The sequence below is a fragment of the Amphiura filiformis genome, chromosome 4 (assembly GCF_039555335.1).
Source record: "Amphiura filiformis chromosome 4, Afil_fr2py, whole genome shotgun sequence".
Classification (NCBI taxonomy): Eukaryota; Metazoa; Echinodermata; class Ophiuroidea; order Amphilepidida; family Amphiuridae; genus Amphiura; species Amphiura filiformis.
In genome coordinates this window covers 33,893,854-33,908,121 of record NC_092631.1, presented here as the reverse complement: position 1 = coordinate 33,908,121, position 14,268 = coordinate 33,893,854, and the positions used below count along the sequence as shown (strand labels likewise).

The window sequence follows — 14,268 nt, the reverse complement described above, 5'->3', positions numbered from 1 at the left end:
AACATAAGTGTAATATTTCCATCAGCGCCAATATTTAACGTTTGGTATCGAATTTTCAATCGACTCATCCATCTTTACAATAAGCGCCAACATTGTAGACCAATCAGACATCTTACTTAGTTGTCCAATCAGGTTGCTTGTTTAATTGGCCAATCATATTGCTGATTTCATTTTAGCGCAAAATTTTGACTCCGGAGCCTTTATTCACAAAGTGTATAAAAGGCAACCTAATTTAGAATCGAAATCAGTTCGTGAAAACGATTCGAGAAAATGGCACGTACCAAGCAAACCGCACGCAAATCTACTGGAGGAAAGGCTCCACGCAAGCAGCTGGCCACCAAGGCAGCTCGCAAATCCGCCCCAGCTACCGGTGGCGTCAAGAAGCCTCACCGTTACAGGCCCGGTACCGTGGCTCTTCGTGAGATCCGTCGCTACCAGAAGAGCACCGAGCTCCTCATCCGCAAGCTCCCCTTCCAACGTCTTGTCCGTGAAATCGCCCAGGACTTCAAGACTGAGCTCCGCTTCCAGAGCTCTGCCGTCATGGCTCTCCAGGAGGCTAGCGAAGCTTACTTGGTCGGTCTTTTCGAGGACACCAACTTGTGCGCCATCCACGCCAAGCGTGTGACCATCATGCCAAAGGACATCCAACTTGCACGTCGCATCCGTGGCGAGCGCGCTTAAATCTTGTCTATCTGACATCAAACAACCGGCTCTTTTCAGAGCCACCAAATACTCCAAAAAGAGAATATGACAATGTGCTTTTATTTAACAAAATGTATCTTTTAAAGCAAAAGCAACCAAATAATAAAGGTTTAAATTTGTATCTTTCTAATCAGGATAAACAAAGTTTCGAAATCGTTAAACGTTTAATATTGTGGTTATAACTATTCATTATGCTTTTATAAACATTTTGTTAAACTCTATTTTAGGGAAATTGTCAAACAAGCTGCCCTACAATTGTGATAAAAAAGAACACGAGTAAAGGAAAATAGCCTTGAACAAATTCAAAGTAATAGAACTTTGTTAATTTTCTCATTAAAATGGTATATCATCACAACAGAATTTCAAATGACATCATTAAAAATTGAGAGGAAATAAACATTGAGCTATTCCATTTTCCTTAATCTCCCACACAGGGGATGTGGATTTCAAATAGAGTCATTCATTCAGGTAACTCCATTTAAAATTCACACTCCCTGTGAGGAAGATTAAGGTCATGTCTCTCAAAGGGGGTGTATGGATTTCAGCTGGAATAGCCCATTTCTTCCTGCTTATTATACTTTTTGGCGCATCGTTTTGCCTTCAAAATCGATGTTCAAATTTTTGAATAATAGCCCAGCAACTACCAAATGTTTTACAGAAACCGTTTAAATGTAGATGTTGACAAATATTTTAGTGCAAAAATGTTTGGCAAAATATTTTACAATCACATTTTGATAACATTTTTCAAACTATTTTTGCAGTGTTTTATCATACAAAACATTAAAACATATTTGTGTGGCTACGAGGTGACATGTTAATAGAAGATTAACCATGTTAACGCAGATTTAAAATTTCGGTCCATAATTTTACACAGTGCTTATTGGAGCGTACATGTGGTACTTTATTGTAATGTTTCTTTGCTATGAGAATACCAATAACTGTTCGCGCTATAATTGTATGTTCTGGCGCAAAAAGACCATTATAAATCAATTGGAACTTCACAGATCTATACCGTGCATGCTCTGGGTGTTGGTTTCATTCCCAGTTTCATTGTATTCAGATTTCATATTATGCGTTTAGTATTATGTTTTATCAGTCAATTACATTTGGTGAAACTTTTGACAAAATAGGTAATTATCTTTGCAGGAACATCATCTATTACCCTAAGATTTCTAAATTCAAGTACTAAAGCAACGCCCCTGCGACTTATATTTGGTATACGGTATTTACAATAATGATGAGTAATAAACTCTAAAATGCTTTTATAGTTGTACAACAAAAGTTTTTAAATTATTTTATTTCCTTGTTTTTATTTCGTTTTACTCCAGGACTTAATTTAATGGTAAAAGTCATAATAAATCATTTTACTTAGGCTAAACTTACTTTTTTCTTTGCAGCCCTTACGCAAATCAATTGTGTATATCTGGCATACGACTTGATTATGACTTGTAGTGAATAAGAACATTGTATGCCGGTGGAGGAGAGAGATAGGGTGCCGTTGTGGATGCGTGGATGGGCGGGATTGTATGTGGGTTGCCTGAGTCATTTGTTTTTTGTTTGGCAGTTTTTCTGAGGTGCGTTAGTCAAATTATATACAGGCTCATGCTCATATTAAACTTGCCTTCTTCCGCATAAAATTATCATGCACGAATTATTATGCACAAACCTTGATCAACAGGGGTTTTGTTTTAAACAGATATAACTTCCCTTAAATGTATACACAAAATTTTATTTTATTTTCCCGGTACGAAAAGACCGTTGAAAATCAATATGAACTATATAAATCTATATCATGTAGAGACCCATACCCTTCGCTCTCGATATAAATTTGGTTCAATGGGTTCAATATGCAAGTAATTTTGTTCACTTGAGTTTTACTCTAATATTTTATTTCTATAAAAAAAAAGTACAGCCAATACCGATTTATTATACTTATCAGAATGTCAACGTCTTTTACCAGAGCCCGAGACCAGAGCAAATTGAGACTGCCGAATTCAGATTATTTATTTTGAGGTAGACGTATGAGCTCAATGAAGTATTAAAGAATCGTCTATAATTATTAAAAGATAACACAAATTCACGTCAAATCCCAAAACCTGTAAAAACTGTCAACAAATTTGAAGCTGCATGAGTTTCAACAACATTTTTCCTTGTTTTCTTTCCTCTTTTCCCCCGGCAATAGATTAATCAATTTTGTATTTCTGGAATCAATATTTTGTTATTATGTACTTGTAGCTGTAGGATCCCTAATTTGCATACGCAATAATATACATACGGTGTTTATTTTAGGACGGGTCATTCTGTGTTGAAGAAACTTAATCGACAACATGCCTGCCAAGACTAGCGGAAAGGGAGCAAAGAAGGCCGGTAAGGCCAAGGGCCGTCCAGCAACCGGCACCAGGCGTAGACGCCGCAAGGAAAGCTACGGCATCTACATCTACAAGGTGCTCAAGCAGGTGCACCCAGACACTGGTATCTCCAGCAAAGCAATGAGCATCATGAACAGCTTTGTCAACGATATCTTCGAGCGCATCGCTGGCGAGTCTTCCCGTTTGGCTAACTACAACAAGAAGGCAACCATCAGCAGCCGCGAGATCCAGACTGCTGTCCGTCTTCTCTTGCCTGGTGAGCTGGCCAAGCACGCCGTGAGCGAAGGCACCAAGGCTGTCACCAAGTACACTACCTCCAAGTAAATAGTGTACCGACTATCAAACCCAAAGGCTCTTTTAAGAGCCACCATATCTTCAAAAGAGATATTGGCATGTTTCGGTGATAACTCAGTTCACTTTTTATAATCATATTTTGATATAAAAGTAAACATGGTAAATGCTTGGAGAGTAAACTTATTTTATATAATAGGGGTAATTTATGCAGTCGGTCGTTTTTTGTAATCATAAAAAATTGTTAGAAAAAATCGAAACATTTAGAACTACATAACCCTTATTATTGATAACCATGATGAATATATTCTGTCAAAAGAAAAGGTCCCGCCAAAACATTTGGTTTGTGTTGCCATAATTTGATATCCGTAATCAATTCATGTAGTTAAATCAATAACATTGGTATTCGTATAAATATGACAACAAGGAATCGAATCGCGGGAACGTTATGAATTACAATATTAATAATTGATCTAGCAAAATTGAATAAGATACCATTAAAAAACTTTCTTGATAGGTTTGAGCATATTTTTAAATGAACTGGGAACTTTTATATAAAGATTGTCATTTTCATTAGCTTTGTGCATCTTACCGAAAATCTATGAATTAATTCAAATTGTGCAATTCCCAGACCTATGGTTAAGTTATTCACACTGTTATGAAACAAACATCTACCAAAAAATGACATGCATAAATGTTTATTTCGTTTTCACAAAGACGCGAAACTTTTTAACATTTAAAAATAACAGAATATCGATTATAATTATTAAAACAATCAAACAAACAAAGTGAATATTAAAGACCTTATTGTACCTTCTTGGATGTATAGTATTGGTTAACAAGGATACTATAATAATCAATCAATTCATTATATGCGAATAATGTAGCTGTAAAATTTAAATATTACCTGCGGTATTCATGGATAACACAGTTTTGACATAAATAGCCAATAGGTCTCTTTTTAGAAGTTGTGGTGGCTCTTAAAAGAGCCGTTTTTGTGTTAATTAAGACGTAACAATCTAACCGCCGAATCCGTACAGAGTACGTCCCTGGCGTTTCAGAGCGTAGACAACGTCCATTGCTGTGACGGTCTTTCTCTTGGCGTGCTCGCAGTATGTTACGGCATCACGGATAACGTTCTCGAGGAACACCTTCAAGACACCACGGGTCTCTTCGTAGATAAGACCAGAGATGCGTTTGACACACCACCACGGCGAGCCAAACGGCGGATAGCAGGCTTGGTGATACCCTGGATGTTATCACGCAACACCTTACGGTGACGCTTGGCGCCTCCCTTTCCGAGTCCTTTTCCTCCTTTACCACGTCCAGACATTATGCTTTCTTGTCAGTTCAAGAAATGATGAATGTGGTTCAAAATATACCCCTTTTATGGGTTCATTGCGGACGTTGTAGGGAAAATGTGCCTATCGTAGAGGGCGATAGGCATTTCGCATTAACACTTACCCGCGTTAATAATGAATAAGCTAAAAAATATCGACTGCTTAAAGACTTACTGATCAAATTTCGATCATGTTTTATTAGCTCATGCGATTTGTATAATTATACAGCTACCTACAACCCCAAAGGACAAATGTTATGTGCAATTCAACTAATCTGATCAGAGTCCTCACACAACCAGATTATCGCGCGATCACTACCCGAATGTGTAAACCCGAGTCTCATATGCTTAACTATTTCCAGAGCACTGTTCCCTTGTGGAATCAACTTCCCTTCTCCGTTAGATTTGTCGCTTCTTTATACTTAATCAAGTCTCAGGTTCACGATATATTATTTCCGTGTTTGATCCAGATGATGTTTACAATTGCAAATACCCTAGGTGTAGGCAAACATCATTTCATAAAAGACCTTGAAAATTTACACCTAAAAATGTTAGGTCTTTTGGGAAACTTCATGTATACCGTATATTAAATACAAAAGGTTAAAACTTTTATATGATGGTCGGCTTTTCATGCCAACTACATACAGTGTAAGTACATATTATTAGATTTATAATGTTTACTTTGAGGACTGTTAAAGGTTAAATTTGTATTATATTCTAAAATATTTGATATCAGGAGGACATTCCTCGTTACTTTTTTGTTTGTTTTGTTTGTTTGTTTGTTTGTTTGTTTTGGATATTTGAATATTGCCGCATCAGAAATATTCCGGCGTGCATAAATACATTTGCGTTTGGGATATTCTGAATTCCACAATATTCTAAAAAAGCCTATTAATTGTAATAATGATAAAAAAAATATCCCAAATTTCCGCTATACAAGAGCGAATATGGTTGTCCACTATAATATTTGAGATCTAGGACCGGGATCAATATTGGCTATATTGTGATCAATTTAAGATATCGGTAAATGGAGTAATAATAGATTGGTTTACATTAGTAGAACATTTCGCGCTATTAGTGAAAAATTAGCGCCATTTTATTATTTACCGCAGTAGCCTGACATTATATTTAAGTTTCGATATTTAAGCATCTTTAATGGCAAATTAACTCAAATGAACAGAAAAGGTATGGGTTGCATGTGAGATCAGTGCTTAACGGAAATGATTTGTAAATAATAAGAACAAATAAATAAATAAATAAATAAATAAATAAATAAATAAATAAATAAATAAATAAAAAATTGGGACCGCATACTTTCTTACTTTGCCATGTATATTTATTATGTAGGCAAAACAACTTTCAATATTTAAAAAGCAATACAATGTTTGACACAAAACTCATTTTCTCTTTTTTGAAAATTTGGGTGGCCCTTAAAAGAGCCTTTAGGTTTGCTTGATGTAAGCTGTTTACTTCTTTTTGGGTGCCGCCTTCTTTGCTGCCTTCTTTGCTGGCTTCTTTGCTACCTTCTTTGCTGCCTTCTTTGCTGGCTTCTTGGCTGCTTTCTTGGCTGGCTTCTTTGCTGCCTTCTTGGCTGGCTTCTTTGCCTTCTTTGCTGCCTTCTTGGGCTTCTTTGCCTTCTTTGCGGACTTCTTTGCTGCCTTCTTGGCCTTGGCAGCAGCCTTCTTTGCAGCGGCCTTCTGCTTCTTAGCCTCACGCTTCGCCTTTCTCTTTGCTGCAGCCTTTGCCTTGGCAGCCTTGCGGCGTTCTGCGGCCTTAGCTTTCTTTGCAGAGTCGGTCGTCTTGCCAAGCTTGAATTTACCGCTTGCTCCCTTGCCAGAGGCCTGCACGAGGGCGCCGCTAGCAACTCCTTTCTTAAGGGCGGCCCTAAGAGGAGCCTTCATCTTGGCTGGGTCGACCAGGTAGTTGGCGGCAATGTAGCTCTTGATCTTCTGAGCTGATGAACCACCTCTCTCTTTAAGAGCTACAATGGCTGCTTGTACCATGACAAGGTATGTTGGGTGAGCTGCTGGCTTCTTGGCAGCCGCCTTCTTTTGTTGAACCATGATGAAGTTGTACGTGGCTTGCTACTCAAAATGAGAAACGTTCGTGCAAACAGGGATACAGACAATCTGTAAATGACTAAGCTTCGGTTAGAGAGTATATTTATTGACGTATTGCGGACGTGCTTGTAATCACTTGCTTTTATCGATCACAACAGCCCGCGTTCTTTATACATCGCTGTTTTTATCAAAATCTCTAAGAAATTGTGCTAGTGACTCTGTTTAAAATGGTTTTTATGACTCCGTGGCATACATAAATTAAAATTTTCTTGATGCTATTAGCTTGCTGACATCAAAAGCTTTCCAGCAATAATATATTTTGTGACATTAAGTATGATTGCAGCAAATTTAAGCAAATTTTGTCATTTGTTTCTTCAAAGTGCAGATTTTCTCCCCAAATTTTTACAAATTTCACCAATAGAATATTATTTTGTTCAATATTATGTCAATGCATGTTCAAAAATAATATATAGGCAGTATATCCTTGTAAAAGGATAGTGCTGTTATGTTTGTTTTCTTGAGATATGAAGGTTTAAAGAGGTGACTACAAAAACGCTTATCACCAGAATTGCGCCATTTCTTATTGCCTTGTCAGGCGGACATCGTCTGATATTAGCGCGCTTTGGTTTTTTCCTTTTTGCAGGATAACAAACGATTTGATTTCTTCGTTGAAAATATATCATCGTGATATCATAAGCTAATGGTTAACATTTTTCAAAACTGAATAAAAAGTAGATTTTTATCATGGCAATGCATAATGTGCCGACATGTGATTTCACGATAGGTATAAAACAAACTTGGTTCGAGCACGCATGGTTATTTCACCGTATTACTAACAGACAGTGTCATAGCCAGGGGCAACGTGGTGGATTGTGGAACATCTTACCTATCACTTCTTGATTATTTTGAGAAAAAAAGACATGGATCGGCTTTATTTCATGATAAAATGTAAAGATTATGAAATGATATTCGATTAGAATTTAATAATGTTTACGGTCCTTTGCTTGAAAAGAGGTACAAGCAGGATTTGAGGTGCAGGAGCTTAGTTCAGAATGGTATTTAGAATATTAAATGAAATTTCATATTATAGCTCGAAATTAAACTTGTCAAATTTTTTTACAGCTAATGGTAAAAGAATTTATTCCTCTACTTCTGAATTTTAATATTATTGAATTAGAAAATCTGGAAAATTCATTCAGTGCAAAATAAACATTATTTGCGATTGTACCCGGTATTTCATCTGATAGATTTGTCGATGACGTATGCTTTTTTCTGCCAAATTATTAACAAAGAATACATGAGAAATTATTATAAGGCATAAAATGATAGGTGTAAAATTAGACAATCACATGCTAGAAAAGTAAAATCGACCTATAGAAAGGTAAAAAAATAGTGTGTCTCAGTGTATGCAAAGAATTTGAAATCAAAGGCGGAATTTAGTTTTTCCTCTTCGCTCTCCGACTCAAAATCAGTCAAAATAAGCTTGAGATGATCGAAAGTTGACAAACCTAAATTATAAAGTGTTAATCAGTGAATCACACATTCCACCCAAAATGCCTTTAAAACATATAATTTGACCGATATTTTTGTTAAAAATATAAATTGGGGAAGAAATGAATTGGTAAATTTCTCCGAGACAAATTCGCACCGTAAAACGAACGCGCGCGTCTTTAAAACATCTATTTGTTTTAATCCTCAAATATGTGTCCCTAATTTTGATGATTACCCTAAATGGGTAAGTGTTCTGCATCTCGAGCAACACCCTCGTCGCCCCCCCTCGTCGCCCCCCCCGCCCTCCCCGACAAAGATATCAATCACACACCCCAGCAGGCCCTATAATGGTAAACACGCCTATTTTTATTCTAGTTACGGAAGCTAGAAGAGGAATCACGAAGACGATCAATTAATATTATACAATAGATTATTAACTAACATAAAACAATAGATTTTACCCGTACATCAAAATACTAAAATCATTATGAAAACTTTAATGTTGGAGGTTCAAAGCTTAAATTGTCAAAAGATTTGTGTCGCTATTTTTGTATAACATTAATTTACTATGTTAGTGTCCAATTTGTCCACGTTATGGATAGGCCAAAATAGGTCGAAATATTATCGCGTCACAATCTTAAACATGCTTTAAATTTGATTAAAAGCGTTTTGCAACAATCAATTGAAATGATAATACATGTATATCCACATGACGAGAGAACGAGAAAGACGCGAGGGGGTCAGTGAGTGGGGGGAGAGATAGAGAGGAATTGAGTGAAAGGGGGTAGAAAGACCGAGAGCGGAGGGAGAAAGGAGGAGAGATAAGTACCATGTACTATTTCAGGCTTTTCTTTGTCTTTGCATATTTTTTTTTGTATGTCTTTATTTTTAATACATCAACATCATGATCATTTTTTATACAAGGTTTCAAAACAACATACCAACATTGAAAAGACGAGTCAAGTTGTAATAACGATCAGAGAAAAATATAAAACCAAAAAAGCAGACTCCCCAGCAAACACAAAACGTTTTAAAAATGTTTTAAACAGGTTATATTTGGGGGTTTTGGTTTTGATAAAAACATACAGTTTAATAACATTAATTGTCGGGTTATATACTGGTAATGAAAACGTTTTAAAACGTTTTGTATGAAAACACACTACAACATTATTTTTAAAATGTTATTGTTAAATATTTTTGCAAAAATTTTTGCCTAATATTTTGTCAACACTTAGATAACATTATGTTTTTGAATGTTATGAAAATGTTTTATACCCTTTATATAACCCGACATTTAAACGTTTTCTGGCAACCGTTTGCCAATGATTTCCAACTTTCTGTATTTGCTAGGTCTTCTTAGACAAACGCACAAACACACCGAAGCAAATAAACAAAAAACACAGACAACTATAACAGCAACAAATCCCAACCACCTGGAAAGTACATGCAGATGAAGCATGAGAACATATATGTAAACTAAACTAAAGGGCCTACATAATAAAGCAAAAAACACATACTATAGAACGTGGGAGGCACAAGATACATACGTTTCGATAAATCGATGTTTATAGTTTTTGATCAATAGCCCGCAATGTGCTACATGGTTTACATGGGCAGTTTGAAACTTGAGTGGGAGTGATCAGTGAATTCAGAAGGGGTAAAAATTGAAAAATAAAGATGAATAATAAAAACCAATTAAGATTCACTTTTCTGAAACAGAGGTGAGATGTTAAATGAAAATTTCTTAAAGTGGTTTCTCAACTTTTCTTTTCTTTTTTTTTTTTTCTGCAATTTTATATGCAATTTTAAATTAAATTTTAACTAAATTAAAAAAGGCCTGAAAATTTGATTGTTGAAACCTACACCTGTTAATATAAAACTTGAGTATGAAAAACTGTAAATTAAAAATCTCTATTTAATTCGAATTGAAATTTATCCTAACACCAGATTATTATCAGCTCAACTTTATAAGTGACGGTATATGTGTGCCTGTCCATAGCCCCCTTTTTGGAAGTCGAATATACCACCTTCTTTAATATGTCATACCCGATGACCCCCTTTTGTAGGTGCGGCTACCCACTGCTTCCTTTTTCTATAATAGTACCATCAAAATGCCACAATAATAATTATTTCAGTAAATTTTTATTTTAAATTTGAGAGATTTAGAACAAGAAGTACGTAGAAATTTTCCCGATTTTTTCCACATTTTCTACCCGATAACCACTTTTTTGGAATTGTATACCCAATGACTCTTTTTTTTCTTCAAAATATTATACCCAATGAACCAACCCCCTCCATTGTTTTTTAAAATAATGTTTTGTGCCGATAGGCCAATACTTCGCGACAAACTAACAGGTATGTTATTTGAACAAGTCAAGAATATCATAATTCGAAAAATCAAAACGCCTAGGCCTTATTTAAAACAAACAAAGGAAGTTTACAAGCTCAAGATCTCTTTTTGGAATATATGGTGGCTCTTAAAAGAGCCTTTACATGTGTAAACTAGTAAGTCAGTTTACTTCTTTTTTGGCAGAAGAACAGCCTGGATGTTTGGCAGAACACCGCCTTGAGCGATGGTCACGCCTCCGAGAAGCTTGTTCAACTCTTCATCGTTACGGACAGCCAACTGCAAGTGACGTGGGTTGATTCTGGTCTTCTTGTTGTCACGGGCAGCATTGCCAGCCAACTCAAGGATCTCAGCGGTCAGGTATTCCATGACAGCTGCCAAGTGACTGGAGCACCAGCACCAACACGGTTGGCATAGTTGCCCTTTCTCAAGAAGCGGTGCACACGGCCAACGGGGAACTGAAGTCCTGCACGGGATGAGCGGCTCTTAGCCTTGCTCTTTGACTTTCCTCCTTTACCACGTCCAGACATGATGAATTGTATTTTGTTCAGTGTTGTACAAAATGAATAACTTAGAAAATTTTCAAGTCTCTTTATATGTGTTTTAGTGGGATCCTACCGAAGTTTCACAAGGGATTAGTTCTCTGTACATCAACCAATCAGCGAGTGGCATTGATCAAAACGTAGATTTAGTATTGACTGGTGCATACTCGTAACATATTGGCGTATTGATAAAGTAAAATGACTACACATTTGGCCAACTACTTTCATTAAAAAAAACGTTTTGCCAATGTTTTACATATCTACGAAGACGCAACGTAATCGGAAGTAGTACGAATGTAAACTATACTATTAAAAATGATGCTAAATGTCGATGCAAAATGAATAACCAAAGAAATAAGAACAATTCTTTTATATATTTGGTGTGGAATTTAGTATCCTTATTTTGACCAATCAGGGAGTGGCATTGATCAAAACATGTAATGTAATTGACTGGTATCTAACAAAGTTAATGAATAAATGTATCAATCGGAATTGATAAGCGTTTTGAATTTTTGATTATTTTGGTCCATATTTCCGAAAATGACGGGATTGGTACAAATGTATACATCAAGTACTAAAATTTACGACAAATGAATGTTTACGTGAAGTAAGACTATTTCCTAAATTAAAATTAGATTTTAATGCAGACTTCTTATGTGTACGCCTTTTGAATTTAGAACCAATTTTGATATCGTATACATGGTATAGGGGTTTTGTTTAATACACGAACGAATTAAAGCTTTCATCCTGCAGTCAATATCTTGTCATAGTAGGAGTATTAAGGATCAACATATACTAGTAGCTAATGTTTTTTCTCGTTAATAGACCACTTTGAAAACTTTCAATTTTGAAATATTTCATGAGTTACAGGAATTTTGCCACATTGCTAGAAACTCTTTTTGTGAGGCATGGATCTTTCTATTTTTCTTACCTAAGTGTTAAGTGTAATATTTCCATCAGAGCCAATATTCAACGTTTGGTATCGACTTTTCAATCGACTCATCCATCTTTACAATAAGCGCCAACATTGTAGACCAATCAGATATCTTACTTAGTTGTCCAATCAGGTTGCTTATTTACTTGGCCAATCATATTCCTGATTTCATTTTAGCGCAATATTTTGACTCCGGAGCCTTTGTTCACAAAGTGTATATAAGGCAAACGAATATTCAGAATTGAAATCATTTCGTGAAAACGATTCGAGAAAATGGCACGTACCAAGCAAACCGCACGCAAATCTACTGGAGGCAAGGCTCCACGCAAGCAGCTGGCCACCAAGGCAGCTCGCAAATCCGCCCCAGCTACCGGTGGCGTCAAGAAGCCTCACCGTTACAGGCCAGGAACCGTGGCTCTTCGTGAGATCCGTCGCTACCAGAAGAGCACCGAGCTCCTCATCCGCAAGCTCCCCTTCCAACGTCTAGTCCGTGAAATCGCCCAGGACTTCAAGACTGAGCTCCGCTTCCAGAGCTCTGCCGTCATGGCTCTCCAGGAGGCTAGCGAAGCTTACTTGGTCGGTCTTTTCGAGGACACCAACTTGTGCGCCATCCACGCCAAGCGTGTGACCATCATGCCAAAGGACATCCAACTTGCACGTCGCATCCGTGGCGAGCGCGCTTAAATCTTGTCTATCTGACAACAAACAACCGGCTCTTTTCAGAGCCACCAAATACTCAAAAAGAGAATATGACAATGTGCTTTTATTTAACAAAATGTATCTTAGCAATAAGCAACCAAATAATAAGGGTTTAAATTTGTATCATTCTAATCAGGGTAAACAAAGTTTATAACTATTCATTATGCTTTTAGAAACATTTTGTTTTAGGAGAAAATTGTCAAAGAAGCTGCCCTACAATTGTGATAAAAAAAAGAACACGTGTAAAAGAAAATAGCCTTGAACAAATTAAAAGTAAAAGAACTGTTAATGTTCTCATTAAAATGGTATATCATAACATCATAATTTCAAATGGTATCATTAAAAATTGAGAGGAAATAAACATTAAGGTTACACAAAGAGACGTATAAAAAACGTATAAAAGACGTATAAAGTTGTTCTCTAAAACATAGTTTTCTCAGTAATCAAATATCGCAGCGAGTGAAATGTTGGTGCATTGGATGTAGCTTAACATTTTTGTGTGTGTTATATACAAATTATTAGAATAAATTTGAAAATCCTTCGTTTAAAGCATTTTTACCCACCATGTTCACAAGATCAAAAACACGTTCCATGAGGTTTTTTTCTAATGTGCGCTCCGTATAAATCCACACCGAGCGATTGTTTTCTTCTTTTTCGTATTGTATTACAAATCGATCAAAGAAATAATGTTGCCATGGGGAAGAACCAAATACAGTACCGATTAAATTTTAAAAGCCCGTTTTGGGGAAAATTTTGGAGAATTTGCTTGAGAAAAAGCTGGTTTGTGAAATTATCGATATCTTGATTACGAGACGTTAATTTAGACATCTGAATACCTACATTATTTCTCAACATTCTGCCAATTGCTATTCCATTGGATTTTCACTCCAAATTGAGCTAGTTTTGCAAAAAACGAGATTTTCCTCCATCAGTTCGTTCAAAATTTCAGCGCCGACATGCGTGTTTATTCTAAGAGCCATAATGCGGACGCGATTGTAATCATCATGTATAGGGGCCTAATTGCATCCAATTAAAGTTATATCATCCGCTTTGAGAACAGTCAATTTCGTAAGCTGATCTATGGCGCAGTGGATAGAGCGTTGGACTGGGAATCTAATATGAACTATTTTTGTGGGTTCGAGTCTCCGTGTGGCTGAATTTTCTTTTTTTTTCTCTTTTCTTTTTTTTTCTTTCTTTCTTTCCTCTTTTCTTTCTTTTTTCATTTCTTTTTTTTTTCATTTCTTTCTTTCTTTTTCGTTCATTTTCTTTCTCTCTCTTTCTTTCTCTTTTTCACTTTTTCTTTATTCTTTATTGCTCCTTTCTTTTTTAGTTTTATTTGATTGATTCGCTGAGTGCAGTGAATCGTGATTGATTGTTTTTCACTTTATATAATTCAGAAATTTGTAGGCCTGCTAAGTCTGTCTTGTTGATTTTCATCCCAAATTCGATTTACAAATAATTGCTTTTTGATATTGTTGTTGTTGCTTACCCGGT

The 14,268-nt window shown here is 36.2% G+C and overlaps 4 protein-coding genes and 1 pseudogene across 4 annotated transcripts; 3 read left to right on the top strand and 2 right to left on the bottom strand.

The window, feature by feature from the left end:
• The first annotated feature begins 270 nt into the window (after positions 1-270).
• LOC140149788 (histone H3, embryonic) lies at positions 271-681 on the top strand. The gene has a single exon (XM_072171834.1). The coding sequence runs from the start codon at positions 271-273 to the stop codon at positions 679-681; it is 411 nt and encodes a 136-aa protein (XP_072027935.1).
• A 2,348-nt stretch (positions 682-3,029) lies between these two features.
• Positions 3,030-3,395, top strand: LOC140149787 (late histone H2B.2.1-like). Its single transcript, XM_072171833.1, has one exon. It carries the CDS (start codon positions 3,030-3,032, stop codon positions 3,393-3,395), a length of 366 nt encoding a protein of 121 aa, XP_072027934.1.
• Positions 3,396-4,381: 986 nt separating this feature from the next.
• Positions 4,382-4,695, bottom strand: LOC140149786 (histone H4-like). Its single transcript, XM_072171832.1, is given in 2 exon segments — positions 4,382-4,564; positions 4,567-4,695. Coding segments are annotated over 2 exon segments (312 nt in total).
• A 1,457-nt stretch (positions 4,696-6,152) lies between these two features.
• LOC140149785 (histone H2A-like) lies at positions 6,153-11,139 on the bottom strand (annotated as a pseudogene).
• Positions 11,140-12,348: 1,209 nt separating this feature from the next.
• Positions 12,349-12,759, top strand: LOC140149784 (histone H3, embryonic). The gene has a single exon (XM_072171831.1). The coding sequence runs from the start codon at positions 12,349-12,351 to the stop codon at positions 12,757-12,759; it is 411 nt and encodes a 136-aa protein (XP_072027932.1).
• Positions 12,760-14,268: the final 1,509 nt, after the last annotated feature.